At 62.0% G+C, this 20444-nt stretch overlaps 2 protein-coding genes across 4 annotated transcripts in view; one reads left to right on the forward strand and one right to left on the reverse strand.

Annotated features, from left to right (window-relative positions):
* The window catches only part of TXNRD2 (thioredoxin reductase 2), a 27142-nt gene extending 12946 nt beyond the window's left edge, over positions 1-14196 (reverse strand). For 2 of the 3 annotated variants that reach the window (XM_018044800.1, XM_018044802.1), the window contains exons 1-8: positions 14112-14196; positions 12416-12481; positions 9090-9146; positions 8830-8971; positions 8407-8481; positions 7712-7790; positions 7235-7297; positions 6309-6379 (exon numbers count right to left, since the gene is read on the reverse strand). In XM_018044800.1, the coding sequence (XP_017900289.1) occupies positions 6309-6379; positions 7235-7297; positions 7712-7790; positions 8407-8481; positions 8830-8971; positions 9090-9146; positions 12416-12481; positions 14112-14181 (623 nt within the window). In that variant the 5' untranslated portion in view covers positions 14182-14196. Of the gene's footprint in view, positions 1-6308; positions 6380-7234; positions 7298-7711; positions 7791-8406; positions 8482-8829; positions 8972-9089; positions 9147-12415; positions 12482-13106; positions 13658-14111 lie in introns of those variants that run through there. The other variant, XM_018044801.1, reaches the window with a different exon arrangement.
* The window catches only part of COMT (catechol-O-methyltransferase), a 15052-nt gene continuing 8793 nt past the window's right edge, over positions 14186-20444 (forward strand). Inside the window, exon 1 of the mRNA XM_018044803.1 lies at positions 14186-14248. The gene's annotated coding sequence lies outside the window, so the exon portion shown is untranslated. The remainder of the gene's footprint in view (positions 14249-20444) is intronic.

Raw genomic sequence — 20444 nt, forward strand, 5'->3', positions numbered from 1 at the left:
GGGCGCCTGGCACCTGCCGCGAGCTGTCCCACAGGCCCCCCCGAGGGACGACGGCCCCCCCCCCCCGCCGAGGGACGACAACCCCCCCAGGGCTCCTGCCACAGTGACAGCCAGCTGCCGGATCGCGGAACTGCCTGGTGGCGAGGGAGGGACGGCTGGAGACAGAGCAGCGTGTCCGGGGACGGGCCCGCAGGCAGGACCGACGTGGACCAAGCCCAGGCGTTGCAAGCTTCTCCTTGACTCCCACTGGACCCCTGACGCCAGGTTGCAGACAACCAGGGAGGTGCCGGACGTGGGCAGAATGCTCTGGGGATACAGAGGCCGGGTGGAGGGCCCACGCCTGCCTGCCCCACGTCCCTGCACGCAGAGGCTGGGAGAGTCAGCGCGGCCAGCAGGAAGGGGCCATGGGACCCAGCAGACCTCCCGTTACACACCCGGTGTGCACGCACACCTGAGCACACGTGCACCGAACTGAACCTGAGCACAGACTCCCCGCCCAGGCAGCGTGTGGGTGGGCTTGTCAGATCACCCTCAGCCTTTGAACGAGAAGAGGTGACGCGGGGGTGGATCAGCAGATGTCAGCTTGATCCCGGCAGGTACTAATGATATAATTCCATTTCAAACAGACACTCGTCCCGGGAGGACGGCCGCTGGCGCCCTGCGGGGAGCTGTTGGCACCCAGCTTCCTCGGGACGGGTCGGGGCCGGGGGCGTCTGCGTGGGTGAGTGGGGAGAGCTCGGCATGTGGGGCACGCACACGGGGCACACGCAGGCACGCGCACACAGCACACAGCACACACGGGGCACACGCAGGCACGCACACGGGGCACACGCAGGCACACGCACACACGGGGCACACGCAGGCACACGCACACGGGGCACACGCAGGCACACGCACACACGGGGCACACGCAGGCACACGCACACAGCACACACACGGGGCACACGCAGGCACACGCACACGGGGCACGCAGGCAGACGGGGCACACATGGAGACACACGCAGGCACGCACACGGGGCACACGCACACGTCCACACGTGGGTGCACACAACACAAGATGGCCTGCTCTCCCTTCGTCTGGACGTGAACAGGGAAGGGACAAGCCTTCCTTCAAGACAGAAACTGCGCAGCTTGGGCTGCCTTAAACATCCTGCCCCAACACGAGAACCAGCGAAGGGCATGCGTGCAGACCTGTGGTGGTGCCCTGTGCCTCCCCAGGGCGCCCACGGCCCGTGAAGCTGACGCATGCAGGCCCAGGGAGCCTGCTGACCACCCACTGTACAGTCCTGCCGTCCGAGTCTTCCTGTCTCCACAGAGCCTGAAGCCCACTGCCCAGCTCCAGGCAGAGCAGCAACGTGGTCTCCTGATTTTGGCAAAGGCGTTTTGTTTCTGCAGCCCCTGAGCACGCTCCCAAACCCTGCACAGGCGGGTGGGGAGTAGGGGTGGGTGAGGGTCCCCCCAAGCCCTGGGTGTCCCACCCCCACCTCAAGGTCACGGGGCCCCGCCCCTAGGCTGCTGGCTCCAAGCCGCCAACAGTGGGAACATCAGGAGGGCACGTCCTTGACCAAGCGCGGGCGGGTGAAACCTCCCAGGGGGCGGGCGTGTGCTGGTGCCCATAGTCACCTTGGACTCCTCAACGGGGTTGGTTTTCACTCCACCCCTGGCCCCCAGTTCATCAAATAAGCAATTCATTATCAAACAACAATCATCTGAGAAAGGCAGGATCCAAGGTCTTAGCCAGAGAACTCCCTTCAGGCAGACTCCATGAGAAAACACCCAAATCAGGGCTGGACACTGGCGCTGGGGGCTGGCGGAGCGATGCACTTCTGTCGGTGAGTCTGAGCTGCGGGTGGGCTTTGCTGGCCCCCGAGGAGACCCTGGCCCGGGTGGGGCCACGGCTGGTGCCCGGCAGGTGCCTGCAGCAGGCCCTGGGGGCGGGGCGGGCCTCTAAGGCCTGCGCCCCCGGGCCCCGCGGCTGCGTGTGTGTTCAGGAAGCCCCCACCGCGTGCGCCTGGGTGCTGCCAACACGGCACGCCAAGGTGTAGCTGCCGCAGGGTTACCCTGATCACGGGCTGGCTGCCGCCTCACATCTGGAGGCGGAGGAAGCATCAACAGAGCTTCCCCAGGCGTGAAGCCCTGGTCTAAGGAACTCTCCACCTGCCTCTCGGGTCTGAAGGCCCCAGTCCGCTCCCAGGGGGTCTGGGGGGCACCCACACAGTGCGAGGGCCCATGGCCACCCCACCAGCACAGCCCCCCCTGCAGGCAGGGGCTCCGGGAGCAGCTGCATGTGGGCTGTCCAGAGGGCTCCCAGACCCCTGGGGCAAAGCAGGTGGGTCACCTGTGGAGGCTGCTGGCCACCCCGTCTCAGGAAGGTGATCCTGAGGGCGGTCCACACGGGGAGGAGGATGGACGGCCCCAGAGCCCACGGGCTGCGGGGAGCTGGCCAGCGGAGGCCCCGCAGCTGCAGGCTGAGGCGAGGCCAGGCATGCTGGGCACCCTGCTGGCCGGCTGGCCTCCTGGATGGGCCCCGGGGCACGGCCCGCCCGGCTTTGCGAGGCCTCCAGGGTGGGGGCAGCCCTTGGGCCCATATTCATTTCAGCTCCGTTTTAAAGGCGAGTTAAAATAAACACCAGGAATATTTATAAGGCAAATAAATCTGGTAGAAACAGCCCCTCGGAGTGTGAGTGGAGGCCCCCAGCCCGGCCAGAGCTGATAAAATACAGAAATGCTACCGTCGGCCCTCCGGCTTATTTTGACTGTGCACAGGAATGTGGGGAGTAAACACTGCCTCCCGTGTCGCGCTGTTCCAACTTGCATTCACAGCTCGGCACAAAAGCTGCGTTTCACAGAAGCATCGTTCGGGGATGTATCTCCAGCTTAATTTTTTTAAAAAACCATTTCCTCACATAAATCATGCTCAGAATGGAATGGGTGACTGATACATTGCAAACACTTTTTTTCCTTAAACAATAACATACCTAGATTCCTTCTAAACGAAAGAGCTAAAAAAAAAAAAAAAAGTCTTCTAAATGGTTTGGTTTTTTTTTTTTTTTTTTCTGAAAAAAATAAACACTTTGCTGACCCCGATATCTGGGGCTGTCTTCCCCAGCCGCGCACACCGCGGGCCCAGCACGTGGTCAGCAGGGCGGCCACGCGGGGCCCTGCGCCCCAGCTTCCTGTGCCCCGGCCTGGGCGAGCTGCGGGCAGCGAGGGCCACCAGACAGCGGCCCCTCTTGGTGGCTGGACTCGGCGTTCAGAAGGCAACGCGGGAATAACCAACAAAAGAAAAGGAACACACGGGAACAGAGTCAACGAAAGACCAAGGCTCAGAGAGCGCTGTGGCTGGGCAGACGCGACGGAGCCGCAGCAGCGGCCTCGGCCAGGACACAGGCCCCAGGCCGCAAGCCAGCATCCAGGTGGCTGCGCTGTGAAGGCCAGCGGCACCACGGTCTCCACGGGCCCCCGCGGACCTGCGTCATCCCCAGAAACCAACGCCTAAGAAAACGCCACGGGTCCGAAGCCCGGTGGATGGGACCCTGAACAGGGCCAGAGCAGGACCGGGCCCCATTTGGAGGAGTTTCCAGGCCGACCGCAGGCGCTCGTGGTGGGTGCCTGGGGCCCCGTCTTCACGCAGACAAGCTGCAGACGCCCACCAAGGCCCTGGGACCCACAGGAAATCCAGGGCTTTTGTCAAAAACCATCTTGCTGGGCGGGGGGTGGGGGGAGAGGCTCTCCTCAACATGCAATGAATCTAACAGCAATTAAGCGTCAAAGAGCCTGAACCACACTTAGAAACCTGGACACTGGCGCGCTGCTGGGGCCAAGGAGGGCAAGCCGAAAAGACCTGCAGTGGTAAACAACACGAGGTTCAGCTCTGACAGCAGGCCTGCAGGCAGATGAGAAAGAGGAAAGCAGGGGCAGCCCCGCTCAGAGCCACACGCTCAGAGCCACACGCGCTCACAACCACACACGCTCAGAGCCACACGCGCTCACAGCCACACACTTACAGCCGTGCATGCTCATAGTCACTTAGACACACATGCTCACAGCCACACACGCTCACAGCCACACGCTTACAGCCACGCATGCTCACAGTCACTTAGACACACATGCTCACAGCCACACACGCTCACAGCCACACGCTTACAGCCACGCATGCTCATAGCCACTTAGACACACACGCTCACAGCCACACACACTCACAGCCACACGCTCTCACGACCACACACGCTCACAGCCACACGCGCTCACAGCCACACGCTTACAGCCACACATGCTCATAGCCACTTAGACACACACGCTCACAGCCACACATGCTCACAACCACACGTGCTCACAGCCACTCAGACACACACGCTCACAGCCACACGCTCTCACGACCACATATGCTCACAGCCTCTTAGACACACACGCTCACAGCCACACGCGCTCACAGCCACACGCGCTCACAGCCACACATGCTCATAGACACACACGCTCACTGATACACATATTCAGTCACACATGCTCACAGACACACACACTTACACAGACATAGCTCACAGCAAACATACTTACACAGATACATTCACAGAAACACACTCACACACATGCTCACATTCACACACTCACACTTGCACACTTCAGACACACATGCTCACAGCCACACGCTCACAGCCACACATGCTCACAGCCACTAAGACACACATGCTCACAGCCACATGTGCTCACAACCACACGCTTACAGCTACACATGCTCACAGCCACACACGCTCATAGACACACACGCTCACACAGAGACACACACATACACACACGCTCACAGCCACATGCTTACACACACACACACAGCCACACACGCTCATAGACACACACATACAGACACACAGCCACACATGCTTTCAGCCACACACGCTCAGACACTCACAGCCACACATGCTTACACACACATGCTCACGGACACACACGCTCACAGCCACACACGCTCACTGATACACATGTTCAGTCACACATGCTCACAGACACACACACACAGACACAGCTCACAGACAGACATACACAGATACATTCACAGAAACACAGTCACACACACATGTTCACACACACTCACACTTGCACACTTCACACACACGCTCACACTCATACAACATGCTCAGATGTACTCTCACAGGTGCCCTCAGACACACGCTCATGCTCACACACACACTCACACACACACAGAGCCACACACATTCACACTCACAGCCACACAAACCCACATGTAGACGCCCACACTCGTTTTAAACAGCTAGTGAACACCAAAGATGCCATAACAGCAAATGCAGAAGCCAGACCCCGTCGAGCCTGCTAGGCAGAGACAAGAGAGTCAGCCAGACCTGACGGGGAGACAGACAGTGTGGTACACGTGACGTAGAATCGCACCCCACTTCCAGGGGGAAGTGCCCCGCACGGCCGGAGCCTGTGGAGGCGCGGCAGCGCGGCCCAGGCTGCAGATGGGAGCGGCCGAGGGGCCCCACCCGGCAGGGGAGGCCCGGTCCCTTCGGCCCACGAGACAGTGCCCACCCGGGACGGCGGTTCTCGACTGGACACAGCTCCGGCCATGCACACGGCGCAGAAGAAGCCAGAGACGGTCAGGACCCGCAGGCCGGGCTCCCCTGCAGCCAGTCTGGCCAGGGAGGAGAAAGGGGGCCCCTCGCGAGGGGCTGCGCCTGGGCCTGAAAGGATGCCTTGTGAGGCCAGGACAGTGAGGACACGCAGAGCACACAGCCCGGCACGCACACACGCTCACGTGCTCACAGACAAGCACGCACACGTGTGGACACACACGCTCACACACAGGCACACACACACGTGCTCACACCCGCACGCAGACCCTGCCCCCAGGCCTCCCCAGCCCCCGCACTGTGACAGCCGAGCCTCTGCCGCCCTCTGGTGGCCTGTGTGGTCCCCTCTGCCGCCCTCTGGTGGCCTGTCTGGTCCTTGCAAACACAGGTCCCCGAGACGCCTGGCAGCAGCTCCCAGAGCTGGACCCCAGGCTGGGAGTGAGCTGGGCCCCTGGGCCCTGCCGATCTCAGGGGCACCCAGGACACTAGGGGGCCAGGTGAAAGCGGGACATCTGATCAGCGCTGGAAAGCGGCTGGGCTCCCCCCGGGGGCCCGCGGGAACCCTGATGAACGCCAGGCCTGCAAACAACAGCCACACCCCGTGACATGGCCCTGGGCGGGCACAGCCCCGAACGCACGGTGCGGCCAGCTTTCCGCCTTCCCTCGGTGGGAAGGAACACGCCCTGTGCACAGGGGAGCGGGCCCCGGACACCCCTCAGGCCTTACGTTTTTCTAGGGGATTCCTTCAGCCAGAAGAGGTCATCGCTCGTGATCCCGTATTCCAAGGCACCTTCGATCTGTCCAGGAGAAGGGTCGATGTAAGGCGGTGTCTCTGGCCCCTAAGGTGCCCACAGAGGAAGCCGGCTCGCAGATACCACCTGCGTGCGGCTGCACCTTCCCAGGAGCGGCTCTGGGCCGGGGGCTGGGGGGGCTGCAGCCTCTTCCTCCAGCTCTCCAGGACCCCCAGATCAGACCCAGGGCTGCGGGCGGGAGGGGCGAGGCCAGGCAGGCCGGTCCCCAGGGCGCTGGGCTGAAGGCGGGGCGGTCCCCGAGGGACAGTGTGGTGGGCCCCGCACGCGGGGGCTGTGCAGGTCACCCCATGCCCCAGCAGGTGGGGGCCTGGGACGTGTGCCCTCCCCGTGGCCCTCGGGAGTCAGAAGCGCTGCAGAGAGGAAATGGATTCCAAACAGTTTACGGTTCAGTCGGCAAGAAAAATAAAGTTTCGTAAGTTTGCTCAAGGGAGCCTGACAGGTCTGGGTAACCAGGGACCAGAACATGGGCAGACTCAGCAGGCAGCGGGGCGGGCAGCCACCGAGCGGCCTCCCCAGGGCCAGCGGCTCCCACGTCTACCCCCTTCAGGGGGCGGTGGGAGCGGGCCGGTCCCCATGTGGGCAGCCGGGCTCATCGCCAGGTCCCGGGAGCAGACCGCGGCTGTCAGGCACTTTGAACGCAGCCTTGGCAGGCCCGGCTGCGGGCGGGGGTCACTGGTGGCCACTGATGGGCCCTGCCTGTGTGGTCACTCGGACAGGCGCCCTACCCTCCTTTGGAGGCCTGTCCAGAGCCGCCAGTCACAGCTGCCGGGTCCCCTGCCCTAGAGGCAGCTCCCGCTGGGTGGACCGCAGGGGCTGGGGCGCGCGCTCGGGGACACTCACGTGCGTGGGGTACCGCGGCCGACCTCCGGTGGCAATGACAATGTGCTCGGCCGAAAGCAGAGTCTGGGAAGAAACCGAGGAAGCCTCGGTCACCCAGGCACCCCACGGGCGCCCTCAGGCACCTCGCGAGGGCTCCACCGTACCCAGGCACAGCCACTGCCTGTGGCGCCAGCCCCGCAGCAGCCCCGAGACGGGTCTGAGCACCGGCAGGAGAGCTTCCCAGCTTACACAGCGTCCCCAGGGAGAAGGTCTCCAGAAGCCCACAAGGCCATGCCGGGCTGGGCCGCCTGAGCCACGGGCAGCCTGGCGTGCTCGCCTCCTCCGTCACAGAGGACTGGGCCACCCTGGGCCCCCGGGGGATGTCGTGTCAACCCCAGTGGTGCTGATCGCTGGGGACAGCGCAGAGGCTGCGCGAACCTGGGATCTGCCCACCCCGGCCCAGACCGGCCCCTGGGAGCCCAGGAGGCAGGTGCTCACCTCCTCCCCACCTTTGGAGACACCGCAAACTGTGTGCATGTCGACAAAGCTGGCCTTGACGTTCAAATACTTGACTTTCCTGCAAAATGAAAACATGATGCTCAAATGTGACCTCAGGCCACCCACGGCTCAGGGGCAGGGGGCATGGCTGCCGTCTCCCTGGGTCTCCCCGGACACAGGGACCACAGCCGCCACGCAGGGACGTCCCAAGGCCCAGCGCAGCTCCGGTGTGTGGGGACAGAGGTGGCCGGGCCTCTGCTGAGCTCAGTCCTATCACCTGGACATGCTCCACCAGGAAGAGGAGGCTCCCAGTACTGGACAGTACCAGTACTGTCCCCCCAAAACCTACCAACGTTCCGCTGCCAAGGAAGGGGGCCAGCAGGCAGGGGACCATGAGGCCAGGCCCCAGGAGGGGTGAGGGGCACCTGGTGCCCAGAAACTGGCTTTTTTTAAAAAAAAAAAACTTCCCAATGGTGCTGTGTCTTTACTTTCTAAATATTTATTTATTCGGCTGTGCCGAGTCTCAGCTGCAGCGTGCAGGTTCTAGTTCCCCGGCCAGGGATCGAACCCGGGCCCCGCATTGGGAGCATGGAGTCCGCCAGACGACCGGGCTTTCTCCGCAGTTCTCCCCACCGCCCCAGCCTGGGGAGTCCTCAGCGCCCAGGCCCGCCCTGGGCCCGGCACGGCAGCGGTACCTGTCCTGCAGCTGGACGCGGTGGCCCCAGTTCAGGGACTTCACGTGGTTCTGGACGGCATCCGCCATTGTTGCCCTGGTGATACAGGCAGCGCGGGGCTGAACGGCCGCACGGTTCAGGGGCAGGTCCCGCCAGGACGGGGCTGCTAAGGGCCCTTCACAGGCACCCCCAGGGGCCATGTGCTTCTCAAGGTGGCGGGGGTGGAGGCCGTCCCTGGGCCAGGCCAGGGGCTCCCGACTTGGGGGCCCTGAGCAGACCACCTGCCACCTGCCAGGCCTGGGTGCAAGAGGGCCCAGGCCCCACCCAGGGGGCGGGCGGCCTCTGCCACCCGCCCCGGGAGACAACCAGAAGCCTGGCCCATACATGGGGGTGAAGGGGCTGCCCGGGGGCTGCGGGGACCCTGGTCCCCCCGCTGCCCCTCACCAGTCGTGCGGGGCCTGGGCCACGCGCCAGCCGTAGTGGGGGGCGTCGCGGATCATGCCCCCCAGCAGCGCCGCCTGGTGCATCAGCTTCTTGGGGATGCAGCCGACATTCACGCAGGTGCCGCCGAGGCCCCACCTGGTGCCTGGGGGCAGGGGGAGCTCGGGTGAGCCGCCACCCTGCTGACTCCAACTCTCCCGGCCAGAGGGCTGGGCTCGGCCCCTCAGGACTGATGCCCGCCCCCACCCGCAGGACTGGCCTACCTCGGGGGGAAGGCTCCACGTAGTCCAGCACGGCCACCTTCTTCCCCAGCTGGGCGGCTAAGGACAAGGAGCAGGCAGGTGAGCACGCTGGGGACCAGTCCACCCGGGGGACTCAGGGTGCCCAGGAGGCCTCTGGCCTCGGCCACACTGCCCAAGGACAGGCTCCCGGACTCTCTCCCTGACCGCCCACCAGAGCAGTGCTGCCCAGCCCACCCCGCCACCCTGCTCCAGGGCAGGTCAGACCCGGGACACCACAGACAGGCCCCCGGCCCCCCTCACACCCCTATTTCCTGGACCCCATGGAGGGTCCCAGTCCATCTGCTCAGAGTCCCCAGCTGGGCACTGCTGCCCCTTCTCAGGAAAGCAGAGCGCAGGAGTCAGACGGCAGGTCAGCAAGGCCCCAAGACGGGGAGCAGGACCGGACCCCACACTGCAGCCCCGCCTGGAGCCCCCTCTGCCCCACGCCCTGCTCCCCAAGACCCTTCCTCTGCTGTCTGCAGGTCCCCAAGCCGCAAGCCCTACATTCTGAGCCCAGGGACAACTGCAGGCTTCCCAGGGGCCCTGCTGGGGCACAGCGCCGGCTAGCCCCAGGCCCCGGACTTGCGCCCCGAGGGCACGAGCGTCTGACACTACAGAACACGCTCGACTCGGGGCTGCGACGATCAGAAGCAAGTGTGCAAGTCTTCATCAACAAGACCACTTCATTCAGCGGCGACCGACGGGACCCGGCACTGGATTTAAAGGCTGTGGCCGAAGGGACTCCTCAGACACAACCACACCCAGCTTCCGGGTCTGACCAGGACGGGGCAACAGGGACCAGAGTTACCCTCCTGCTCAAAACAACCGAATATCCTGACACAATGTGTAAAATACTGGTGTCAAGAGACAGAACAGGAGAAAACGAAGGCCAGCGATCTCTGGGAGCAGGAGCGGGCGGATGTGAACCCCAGGAACAGGGGTCCGAAGGACCCAGCCCAGGAGGGGCTGGGCGTTCCCGAGAGGAGGTGCGGTGGAAGTGTTGCCCAGCCTCCTGGGGCGGTGGGTGGGCTCAGGAAGGTCGTGTCTCCGAGTAGTCAGGCTCGGACTGGGCCCCGCACGAGGCCTGCCTAACAGACCTCATGCAGAAGATTCGAAAAGACCAGGCCGTCCCTACCTACATCTCAGGACACGCTCTGACACGTTTCTAGGAGGACAAAAAGACCCAAAACCCAGCAAACGAAAGTGAAAGAGTGTAAGCTGCTCCGTCGTGTCCGACCCTTTGTGACCCCGTGGACTGCAGCTCACCAGGCTCCTCTGTCCGTGGGATTCTCCAGGCAAGAAGACTGGAGCGGGGATCTTCCCCACCCAGGGATCAAATCCAGGTCTCCTGCATTGCAGGCAGACTCTTTACCAAGTGAAGCCAGCAGGGTAGAGTCCAAAGTGTCTGGCGCTCGAACAAAAATTGCCAGGCACACAAAGGAGCAGAAAGATGCAGCCAGTCCACGAAGCTGCCTAGAACTGGCAGTGACGTCAGGATCAGCGGAAAAGCAAGCAGAGCGGGGGGCACAACTGCACTCCACGTGTGCGAAGAGCTAAGAAGCCGTGTGAAAGGCAGAAAAAGGCGCCTGCGTCAAACTGCAGAGATGAAACCTCGCCAAGCGGCGGGAAAGCCACACCGGGGGGCTCTGTGCACACGTGCGGCCGACGCGCCTGGCTGGGCAGTGGAGACGGACACGGCGCTGTAAAGCAACTGTGCTCCAAGAAACGTGCTTTTAGGAACCGGCACCGAGTGGGGTTCACGGTGGAGCAGACACCGCAGACGCCTTTATTCGGGAGCCTGCAGGCAGGAATGGAGACCGTCCACTATGCAGAGAGCCAGGCGCGCTCGGAGAGGAGCCGGGGCAGCTGACGCACGCGGGACCAGCGTTGCCCGCGCGGAGGAGCAACTGATGGCTGAACAGCGCCATGGATCAATGAAAACTGTGACCCAGCGGTTTCCCCGCCCTTTTTGGCCCCCGGGGCCGGTTCTGTGGAAGACAACTCTGCGATGGACGGTGTTGGGATGATCCGAGCCCATCACACTTCTGTGCACGTCATTTCTATTGCCGTGACATCGGCTCCACCTCAGGCGTGAGGGCCCAGAGGATGGGGAACCCTAATCCACAGACCCACAGGGCTCGACGAACTCCAGCAGGAAGGGAATTCAGCATGCACCGGAATTGGCATGCTATCGTTAAACTGCTCAAAAGTAACGGAAAGAGAAAACCCTAAAAGCAAGCAGAGGAGAGAGACACACAGCAGAGAAACAAAGATACAGACGGCAGATCCTCATCAGAATGGATGCCGGGGCGCAGACAGGGCAGAGTCCGAGGTGCCTTGTGGGGCGACATGCGGGCATGGGGTGAAGTCGTCGCCTCCGGGCAGGGGTACTTATGTCTCCTTATGTCCCCTTCTGGTGACCGTTTCCCAGTGGGGAAGAATCCCCACGCGCCCTAGAGCCCATGCTGCACAAGCAAAGAAGCAACCGCAGTGAGAAGCCCCCCAGCAAAGAGCAGCTCCGCTCCCGCAACCAGGCAAAGCCCGGGCAACAGAGCAGCCCCGCTCCTGCAACCAGAGGAAGCCCGGGCAACAGAGACCGGCACAAACAGAAAGCAGCAGGAAATACGCTTGGCGGTCACGGCCGCACAACCCCGCGGGCGCAAAATGCACCGCGTCAGGCGGTTTAGACGAGCGATCTACACAGCGTGTGACTCACGTCTCAACAGAGCAGTCTGAAAGCACGAAACACTCGGGATAAAACGGACATAGACGTGGAAGACCTGCTCATCAAGCGGGCGAAACGCCACTGACAGGCGAACAGTGCCTAGACGGGGGGCATGGCACTCGGCCCAGCTGCTCCACTCTCAGGCGGCCCTCCAGCAGACGCACGGCACGCGTCCACACAGAGACACACGCACACACAGATGTTTCCAACAGCCCCAAACAGGAAACAACCCAGCCCGTGGGCGAATGGAGCAGCCACAGGTGAGATGGACGCCGAGTCCACCCAGCCGTGTGAGAAGGCGAGGCTCCGGCTACACGCAGCAACACGGACGATCTCCACATAACAGGGCCCGAGGGAGAGGCCCGGAAAGCGAGGATACTTGCAGCGTGAGTCCATTGAGACAAAATTTCATAAAATGCAGAGTGATCTACAGTGAGAGAAAGTGGGCCACCGGCTGCCTGGGGAGGGGGACCAGGCCCGCGGCAGAGAGCACACGTGCAGGGCACACCCTCAGCCCCCAGAGCTCCACTGCATTCCCGGAGGACCCGCTGCACCAGCCGCATGCGGGACACAGGACACGCACCTTCCTTGGCGCAGGCCAGGCCGCCGGATCCACCGCCGATCACCAGGAGGTCATAGCGTTGCCGGCCTGCAGGGGTGAGGGGGGCGTCAGAAGGAAGGACCGGGACCAGCCAGGAGGCGCCACCAGGGAGGCCGCCCATGTTCCAGGGAGGTCCCGCAGCCACAGCCGGCCCTGTGACAGTCTGGGGTGAGCACGCGTCCCCCAGCACGCACTGACCCCCGCCACCCACATCAAGAAGGCAAGCGAGCTGCCCTTAGCTCAGCGTCACCCGATGTCCTGGCAGGAGCGGGCGGGAAAGCTTCTCTCGAGTCCACCTGCTGGGCCGTGCGGCTCGGCCGCTCTGAGTGCCCACGGAGCCTGGCGGGGCAGCGGCTCTGAAACGCTTCTGGGCCCCCAGGAGGCCGCTTGCTGCCCCCACCCCTGCCCCTGGAGGACTGGCTGCCCCGTCTTCTCCCCGTAGAAGGCCCTGTCTGCAGATGCTGCCATGGAAAGCAGCTCAGAGACAGCAGAACTGGGGTCTGCAAGGGAGGGCGGAGGGGGGTGTGTCCTCAGGGGCGGCCAGCTCTGAGCCAGGGACTCCCAGCACCGGGCCTCGGCCCGCCGCCCGTGGACAGAAATAAGATCAGCACAAGTTCAGGGGCTCTCTCCTCTCCCCTGCTCAGGGAGGTGGGGACCCGGAAGAGGTGCCTACCATCCATGGCCGGCCCGCCGCACTGCAGTGTCCGTGGGGTCTCCCTGGCCCGCAGAGCCCCTCCGCCAGCCCCACTCTCCCTGCCCACGTGAACAGATGGCGCGAGGACTGTGGGCTTATCTTCGATGGTCTGCTCTCCCCAGGGGGCACACCCAGCAGCCCCCTCCACCTGATAAGTGGGGAGGAGGCAGGCCAATGGGCCTCTGTAGGCCCCACTGCGGGAAACAGCCTTTAAGACCTGTGGGCTCTGAGCAGCCTGTCTGCAAGGAAGGACCTCACTGGACCCCAGAGAGGGCCCTGCACCAGAGCCCCGGCTGGGCACGCACCCGTGCACCCCAGGGCGCCTCACAGCCTGGCCCCTCTGCTCGGCCTGCAAGCTCTGCCGCCCTGTGTCCTGAGCCCTACCCCGCCAGGCTTTCTGCTCATCCCTGAACTGGGGCCTGCACAGGGCCAGCAGAGCCCCCAGGAGCAGCGCCCCGCGCCCCGCCTAACAAGCCGTGACCGTCTGGCCAGACCCCCGCGGCCTCCCCGGCCCCACGCCCCAGGGCGCCAGCTACACACAGCCGGAAGGGCGCGGTGCTCCGCCCAGGGCGCCTTCTCCACTAGGGGGCCCGCCCAGGGCAGGGATGTGCCGGGAGAGGTCGGGGCGCGTGGTGCCCCCGAGGCCCCCTCTGGGGTGCCCCGCCCCGCCCCCGCTCGGGACCCTGGAGGCGCCCCGCGCCCCGGCTTGTGGCCGTGGGGGGCCCCTGCCGGGGGGCGGGGGGCCCAGGACCCCCGGCCGTCCAGGGGTCCGCAGTGCCAGCGCCCGCCCCCAGGGCGCCCCAGCACAGCGCGGAGCGCCCGCCGGCGCAGGGAAGGGCCCGCCCGGGGCCCGCACGTGCAGGGGTGGGGCAGGGCCCTGGGGGGCGCGGGGAGCCCCGGCCGGCGGCCACCGCCCCCTGCGGAGCCGCCAGGCGACCCACCCCCGCCGCGGGCGGCCGCGCGGCCCGGCCCGCGCCCGCTGACCTGCGGCGCCCCGCGCCCCGCCCGGCGCGCGGCCCCGGAAACGCGCGGCCGCTCCGCGCAGCGCCGCCATCGCCGTCCCGGGGGCCTCGGGCCGGGCTGCCCGCCGCGCTGCCTGCGCCGCCGACCGCGGACCCGAGGTGGGTGCGCGCGGCCGGGGCCGGAGTCGGGCCGCCCGCGGGGTCCGCGCGGGGCCGGAGCCGCGGCTGGGGGGCGTCTAGGACCCCAGGGAAGGATCCTCCCGGGACGCGGGCTCCCAGCTGGGCGGGGGCTCCGACCTGAGCTGGGGGGCTCCAACTTAGGGCGGGGGCTCTGGAGCTGGGGGGCTCCAACTTAGGGCGGGGGCTCCAACCTGGGGTGGGGGCTCCGACCTGAGCTGGGGCTTGGACCTGGGGTGGGGGCTCTGGAGCTGGGGTGGGGCGCTCCGACCTGGATGGGGGCTCCAAGCTGGGCGGGGGGCTCTGACCTGGGTGGGGACGCTGACCTGGGCTGGGGACGCTGACCTGGGTGGGGACTCTGACCTGGGCTGGGGGCTCCGACCTGGGTAGGGCACCAACCTGGATGGGGGGCTCCAAGCTGGGCGGGGGCTCTGACCTGGGCTGGGGGCTCCGACCTGGGTAGGGCACCAACCTGGATGGGGGGCTCCAAGCTGGGCTCTGACCTGGGCTGGGGGCTCCGACCTGGATGGGGGCTCCAAGCTGGGCGGGGGGCTCTGACCTGGGCTGGGGACGCTGACCTGGACTGGGGACGCTGACCTGGGTGGGGACTCTGACCTGGGCTGGGGGCTCCGACCTGGGTAGGGCACCAACCTGGATGGGGGGCTCCAAGCTGGGCGGGGGCTCTGACCTGGGCTGGGGGCCTCTGACGTGGTGGCAGGAGGGACACTAGGCTGATGGAGGGAAGGGAGCCGTGTTTCAGGAGAAGGTCCCCTTGGGCACCGGCCGGGGTGGTGGGGGCAGGCCACCGCAGGGCTCTGGGACCCGGACTCCCAGGTGGGCGGTTTCTGGGAGAGTGTGGACCTGGGACCAGGCTGCAGAGTAGCCTGAGCGCCTCGGGTCCCCAGGGAGGGAGCACTCCAAGGCCCAGGCGAGGGCTCAGCCGTGCCCCCGTCCCACTGGCAGGCCTGGGGCCTCCTGGGCCTTCCGTTTTGTGAAACTGGGCAGCCTTCTCAGGAAGAAACCTGGGCCCCTTGGCCTGCTGCTGCCTTTGAGGTTTGACTAGCAGCTTCCTTTGGGCTTGTCGGGTCAGATAGACAATGGCAGACACTGGTAACGGCTTGGTACTGGACTGGCGCAGGGGCCGCGAGGCCTTGGAAAGGGAAAATGTGGGTGGGGTGTCGGGGCCCGAGGGAGTCAGAGGGGAGGCACAGGTCCCGGGACCCCCACCCGAGGTTGCCCGCTGGACCTGGCCTCCTGCCCTCCTGCAGAGCTGGGCAGTGTTGCTGGACGTGTCCCTTCTTCCGGAAGCTGTGAGCTTGTTGGGTGGACACCTTGGGGGGATGGGGCATCGTAGGGAAGTGGCCTTAAACCGTGACACACAGTCAGCTCTTTGTTCCAGTCTTTACATGAGGCCTCGTGGCTGGGTCTGGCAGGGACCAAGTCTCCTCAGTGGGTGATCGGAGGCCACAGCAACCCGGGGTTTTGAGCCCTGAGGGAGGTCAATTGAGAAGATTTTAAACGTCGAGTTCTCAGGTCTCTAGATGGTGATGTGAGGCCACGGTGGCCATCTGCCGTGTGAATGAACGTTTGTGGAGACATCAGGGTCGCGTGGCAAGGCCACTTCCATCTGGAGCAGAGCTCGGGAGATGGGGGTGCCCCCGTGGCTTGTGCGGTGGCCCACATCAAAGTTCCCACCACCGTGTCTCCCTTGGACACACAGGGCCCTGTCAGACCGAGGAGGATACAGGCAGTGACAGCGCTGAGTCCCAGGCCGGGAGGGAGGGAGGGGAATGGGAAAAGCTGGCGTTCTGAGCGTCGCGCCGAACACTGAGTAAACGGGAGGGACTGAGGGTCCGGCGATGGCGAAGCGTGCAGGTGGTGATAAAACCTCAGAGGCGTCCGCTGGGCAGGACTGGACTCTGGCGACCCACAAGGCGCATTGCTTTCTCCTCTGAGACAGGGTTTCCCTCTGTGGGCGCTTCCTTTTTTGATCAGTGGTGAAGTGAAGAGTATTCACGTTTACAGACTGGTTCTGGTCTCACTTTGCTGTTCGCTAAGTCGTGTCCGACTCCTTGCGACCCCACAGACCGCAGTGCGCCTGGTCATGCTGTCCATCACCAAATCCTGGAGTTTGCTCAAACTCATGTCCACTGAGTCGGTGATGCCCTCCAACTGTCTCATCCTCTGTCACAACACAGGAGTTGCGAGTTACCTTTTATTTGGGGTAAAATGAGGACCATAGCCTGGGAGACAGCATTTCAGGCCGCTCGGGAAGGCGCTCGAAAGAGGAAGGGAAAAGGTCAGTGTACATGTGATTTTGACGAAGGGGAGCGCTTGCAGTCAAGTCTGCGGAAGGTTGCTGGTACAAAGAGCAGCTGTTGCCCGGAAGGAATCTAGTGCTTTTCTAGATACAAGAAGGTGCAAACACTGGGCTCATAAAATCAGCTCCTGAGAATAACTGACTCTCTGAAGACCTGTCCTGCCGGTTTTCCCTGAACTCCTTCGGGGCGTGCTGGAGGTCAGCAGCTGCAGGGGCACGTGACTTAACCCTTGTGGAAAGCAGCTGGCAAGTTTGTAACTGACCAGGATCTGTCTCCCTCTTTTTTTTTAACCTTTTACTTGTTGGCCGTGCTGCGTCTCCACTGCTGTGCGGGCGTCCTCTAGTTGCGGCGAGCAGGGGCTACTCTCAGCTCTGGCGCGTGGGCCTCTTGTTGCAGAGTGCGGGCTCTAGGGCGCACAGGCTTGGTTGCTCCACGAAACACGGGGTCTTCCCGGGTCAGGGGCCACACCCGTGTCTCCTGCGTCGGCAGGCAGACCCTCCACCCTTGAGCCGCCAGGGGAGCCCTGTCTCCCCTTATTTTGCTTGAGGACAAAAATGACTCTCCTCCCTCAACAAAAGCATGTTCCACGTTCTCTGCGTGCTTTTCGCCTAAGAACGCGTCTCCGCTTCCCTGCCTCGTGGACAGAGTTGATTCCCTTTGCTCGGACTAGGAGTAGTTTTATTCTCACGTGTTGATTGAAGTTTGTAACCATTAGCAGCCTTTATTTTATAGAGAGAACGAGGAAGTAGACGACTGCAAAGTATCTGTGCTATCCCAGTATTCTGTGGCAGATGAGCAAATTTTGTGAAGATAGGCGCGCATAATCCGTAAGGTTGGAGGAGGAAATGGCAGCCCACTCCAGCATTCTTGTCTAGAGAGTCCCATGGACAGAGGAGCCTGGCGGGCTACAGTCCACGGGGTCGCACAGAGTCGGACACGATGGATCAACCCACGTTTTCACCTTCAAATGCCTTTACCTCTTTGTTATGTAAACATCAGAAGCCAAAGTAAAGAAACTTAAACTCTTGCCTTCTTGATCATGAGTGTTTCAGCACTTCATCTTATGTGGAAATTATACAGACACTTGGTGACAGGGACGTTTAAATGGAGGTTGTCTTGTTCAGGCTTCAGGAGCACAGGAGCAGGCCTCTGGCCGACCTCTGACCCTGCCTGGATCACAAGCACGTCAGTCCCACAAGTCAGGTGGCACTTAGATAAGAAAGGGACCGGGCCGGCCCCAGGCCCCTGAGCCTCAGCCAGCCCCCTGAGGCCTAAGGAATCTTACGACTCCCAAGGCGAGTCAAACAGCATCGTGAAGCTTAAACCACAGCTGCGGTCTTTTTGTGCACAAACCGACAGTGCTGTCGGTCTGCTGCCCGGGATCACGAGCGGGAGCCCCCAGAGCTGCGATTCGGAGTCTCGCCTGTGCGGTGGACACACCGCCCAGGACCCTTCCCCTCTGGGACCGCAGACCGCTGTGACGTGGGACTTGCCCACACTGTTCAAGTCGGGGTGTGGATGCCGGCTCAGGACTTCCCCACGCTGTTCAAGTCGGGCTGTGGATGCTGGCTCAGGACTTCCCCATGCTGTTCAAGTCGGGGTGTAGAAGCTGGCTCAGGACTTCCCCACGCTGGTCAAGTCGGGGTGTGGATGCCAGCTCAGTCTGGTGGTGTGTGCACTATTACTTCTCTCTTGCTTCTTTTCTTCTACTGACTGTATTTGGGAATTTTTAAAAATTGTCTTATCTATTTACTTTTGGCTGAGCTGGGTCTTGTTGCTGTGGCTTCCCCGGTGACGGCGAGCAGGCGCTGCTCTCCAGCTGAGGAGTGCGGGTTGCTCACTGCGGAGGTTCCCCGGCTGCAGAGCGTGGTTGTAGCCGCACACACAGGGCTAGCTGCTCCGTGGCCTGTGAAGTCTTCCCGCACGAGGGACCAAGCCTGTGTCCCCTGCGTTTGCGGGCAGATTCCTGACCGCCGGGCCATGAGGGAAGTCCCTGGATACTGAGATTAAGTTGGATAATCTTCTGTTAAAAAGTGAGATTGCTTGTTTGTGTGTAAGGAGTGCTTTCTCTTTTTGACAAATGCCTCAAACCTAAAATGAAAGGAAAACTTTTGGCAAAACAACTGGGTATCTATTGTTTAACTTAACTTGGTAGAACTCTTAAGGTTTCAAATTACCAAAAAGAATCTGGGAACGGTTTTTAGTCAGACTGGAACACAGTCATTATGGAAAGAGAGCTTGTCTGAATGGTGACGGGAGGACGTCCTCGGTGGCCCAGTGGCTAGGACTGCACTCCCAGTGGGGGGGCCCGGGTTTGATCCCTGGTCGGGGAGCTGCATCCCAGATGCTGCAACGAAGACCTGGTGCAGCCAAATACGTAAGTGAATATTAAGAGAGAGAATAGTGACTGGATTTGATTAAAATCAAGTTTATAATCTTAACTTGCTGGGGTCCAGCCCCGGTGGATCCAGGGTGATTCGAAGGGGAGATGGAGTAGACGAGGAAAAACCTCTTTATTTAGGAATATGAAAAGAGGTTAGGAAGAAATAGTGTAGTAGGAAGATTTAGTGGAGAAAAGAGGCTGGATAACTCGGGTTACGTGGAGAACTAAGAAAACCTCGAGACAAGAGGTTCGCACCATCTACCTTAGGCCACCAGTGCCCGTTTGAATAACGGAGGGTGCCCCGCCTCGGGCTCCCTCTTGTGTGGGTCTTAGAAGCCAGGGCAAGTAAGTAGACATGGCGAGCCTCCACGCCCCAGATGGGAATTCAGCCTGAGAAGGAGAGAGAGGAGAGAGAGAGAGAGAGAGAGAGAGAGAGATTTGACACGGGGGCAACCAGTCTTTCAGTGACTGGCCCGTCCTCTATTGTCCGGAAAGGCCTTTTACACTTTGGGTTGTACATAGAGATCAATGGATAATACAAAATTGTGCAGCGTGAGCGGCTCTGACTCCTATCGAGACCAGGCTTTCTCTCTGCATACCCAGCTGTATACACAAGTCTTAGGTGATTTACATCACCTTCTGGCCAGAGGGCCAATTAACATTTTACGGCCCTTTTCTGATAAGGGTCTGTCAACCAGAAAACCTTAAAAGTGTTGTTCTTCCCAAAGTCTGGTGCCACTCTCAGAAAGCACTAAATAAAGTTACATTGTTACACAGCAAGGACACAACAGTTTATAACAATGAAAGAGGAGTACAGTGATTTATAACAAAGAGAAAAGTAACTAACTCAAAAGTCTAGTGTTGCTAACATCAAAACTACTGTATTCCTATTTCTGCATCCCGTTTACATTGATTAATATCCTCCCAGGTGCCTAAAAGATAAAGGATATGGAGGCCTGGCAGCAAACATTAACTCAACAAACTCTTCACCAAACTAATTCTTAACTCTAAAAGGCCCTGTATCTTTAAGATGTTTTGAGCTTCGTGCCTCTCGAGGTTGGGGGGCTGTAAACAGTCACAAGTTTTAAAAGTCTCCAACTGTCAGGCAAGTTAGAGAGCCCTCAGACATCCTTTCATATGCAGGAGACTGTTAACTGGAGCTCTGAGTTAACTCTTTCCAGAGAAGGGTGGTCGGGGATAGCCGCCCGTAATGGCACCCCACTCCAGCACTCTTGCCTGGCAAATCCCATGGACGGAGGAGCCTGGTGGGCTGCCGTCCATGGGGTCGCGAAGAGTCGGACACGACTGAGCGGCTTCATTTTCACTTTTCATTTTCACGCATTGGAGAAGGAAATGGCAACCACTCCAGTGTTCTTGCCTGGAGAATCCCAGGGGCGGCAGAGCCTGGTGGGCTGCCGTCTATGGGGTCTCACAGAGTCGGACACGACGGAAGCGGCTCAGCAGCAGCAGCAGC

This window comes from Capra hircus, unplaced genomic scaffold (genome assembly GCF_001704415.2).
Source record: "Capra hircus breed San Clemente unplaced genomic scaffold, ASM170441v1, whole genome shotgun sequence".
NCBI classification, from domain to species: domain Eukaryota; kingdom Metazoa; phylum Chordata; class Mammalia; order Artiodactyla; family Bovidae; genus Capra; species Capra hircus.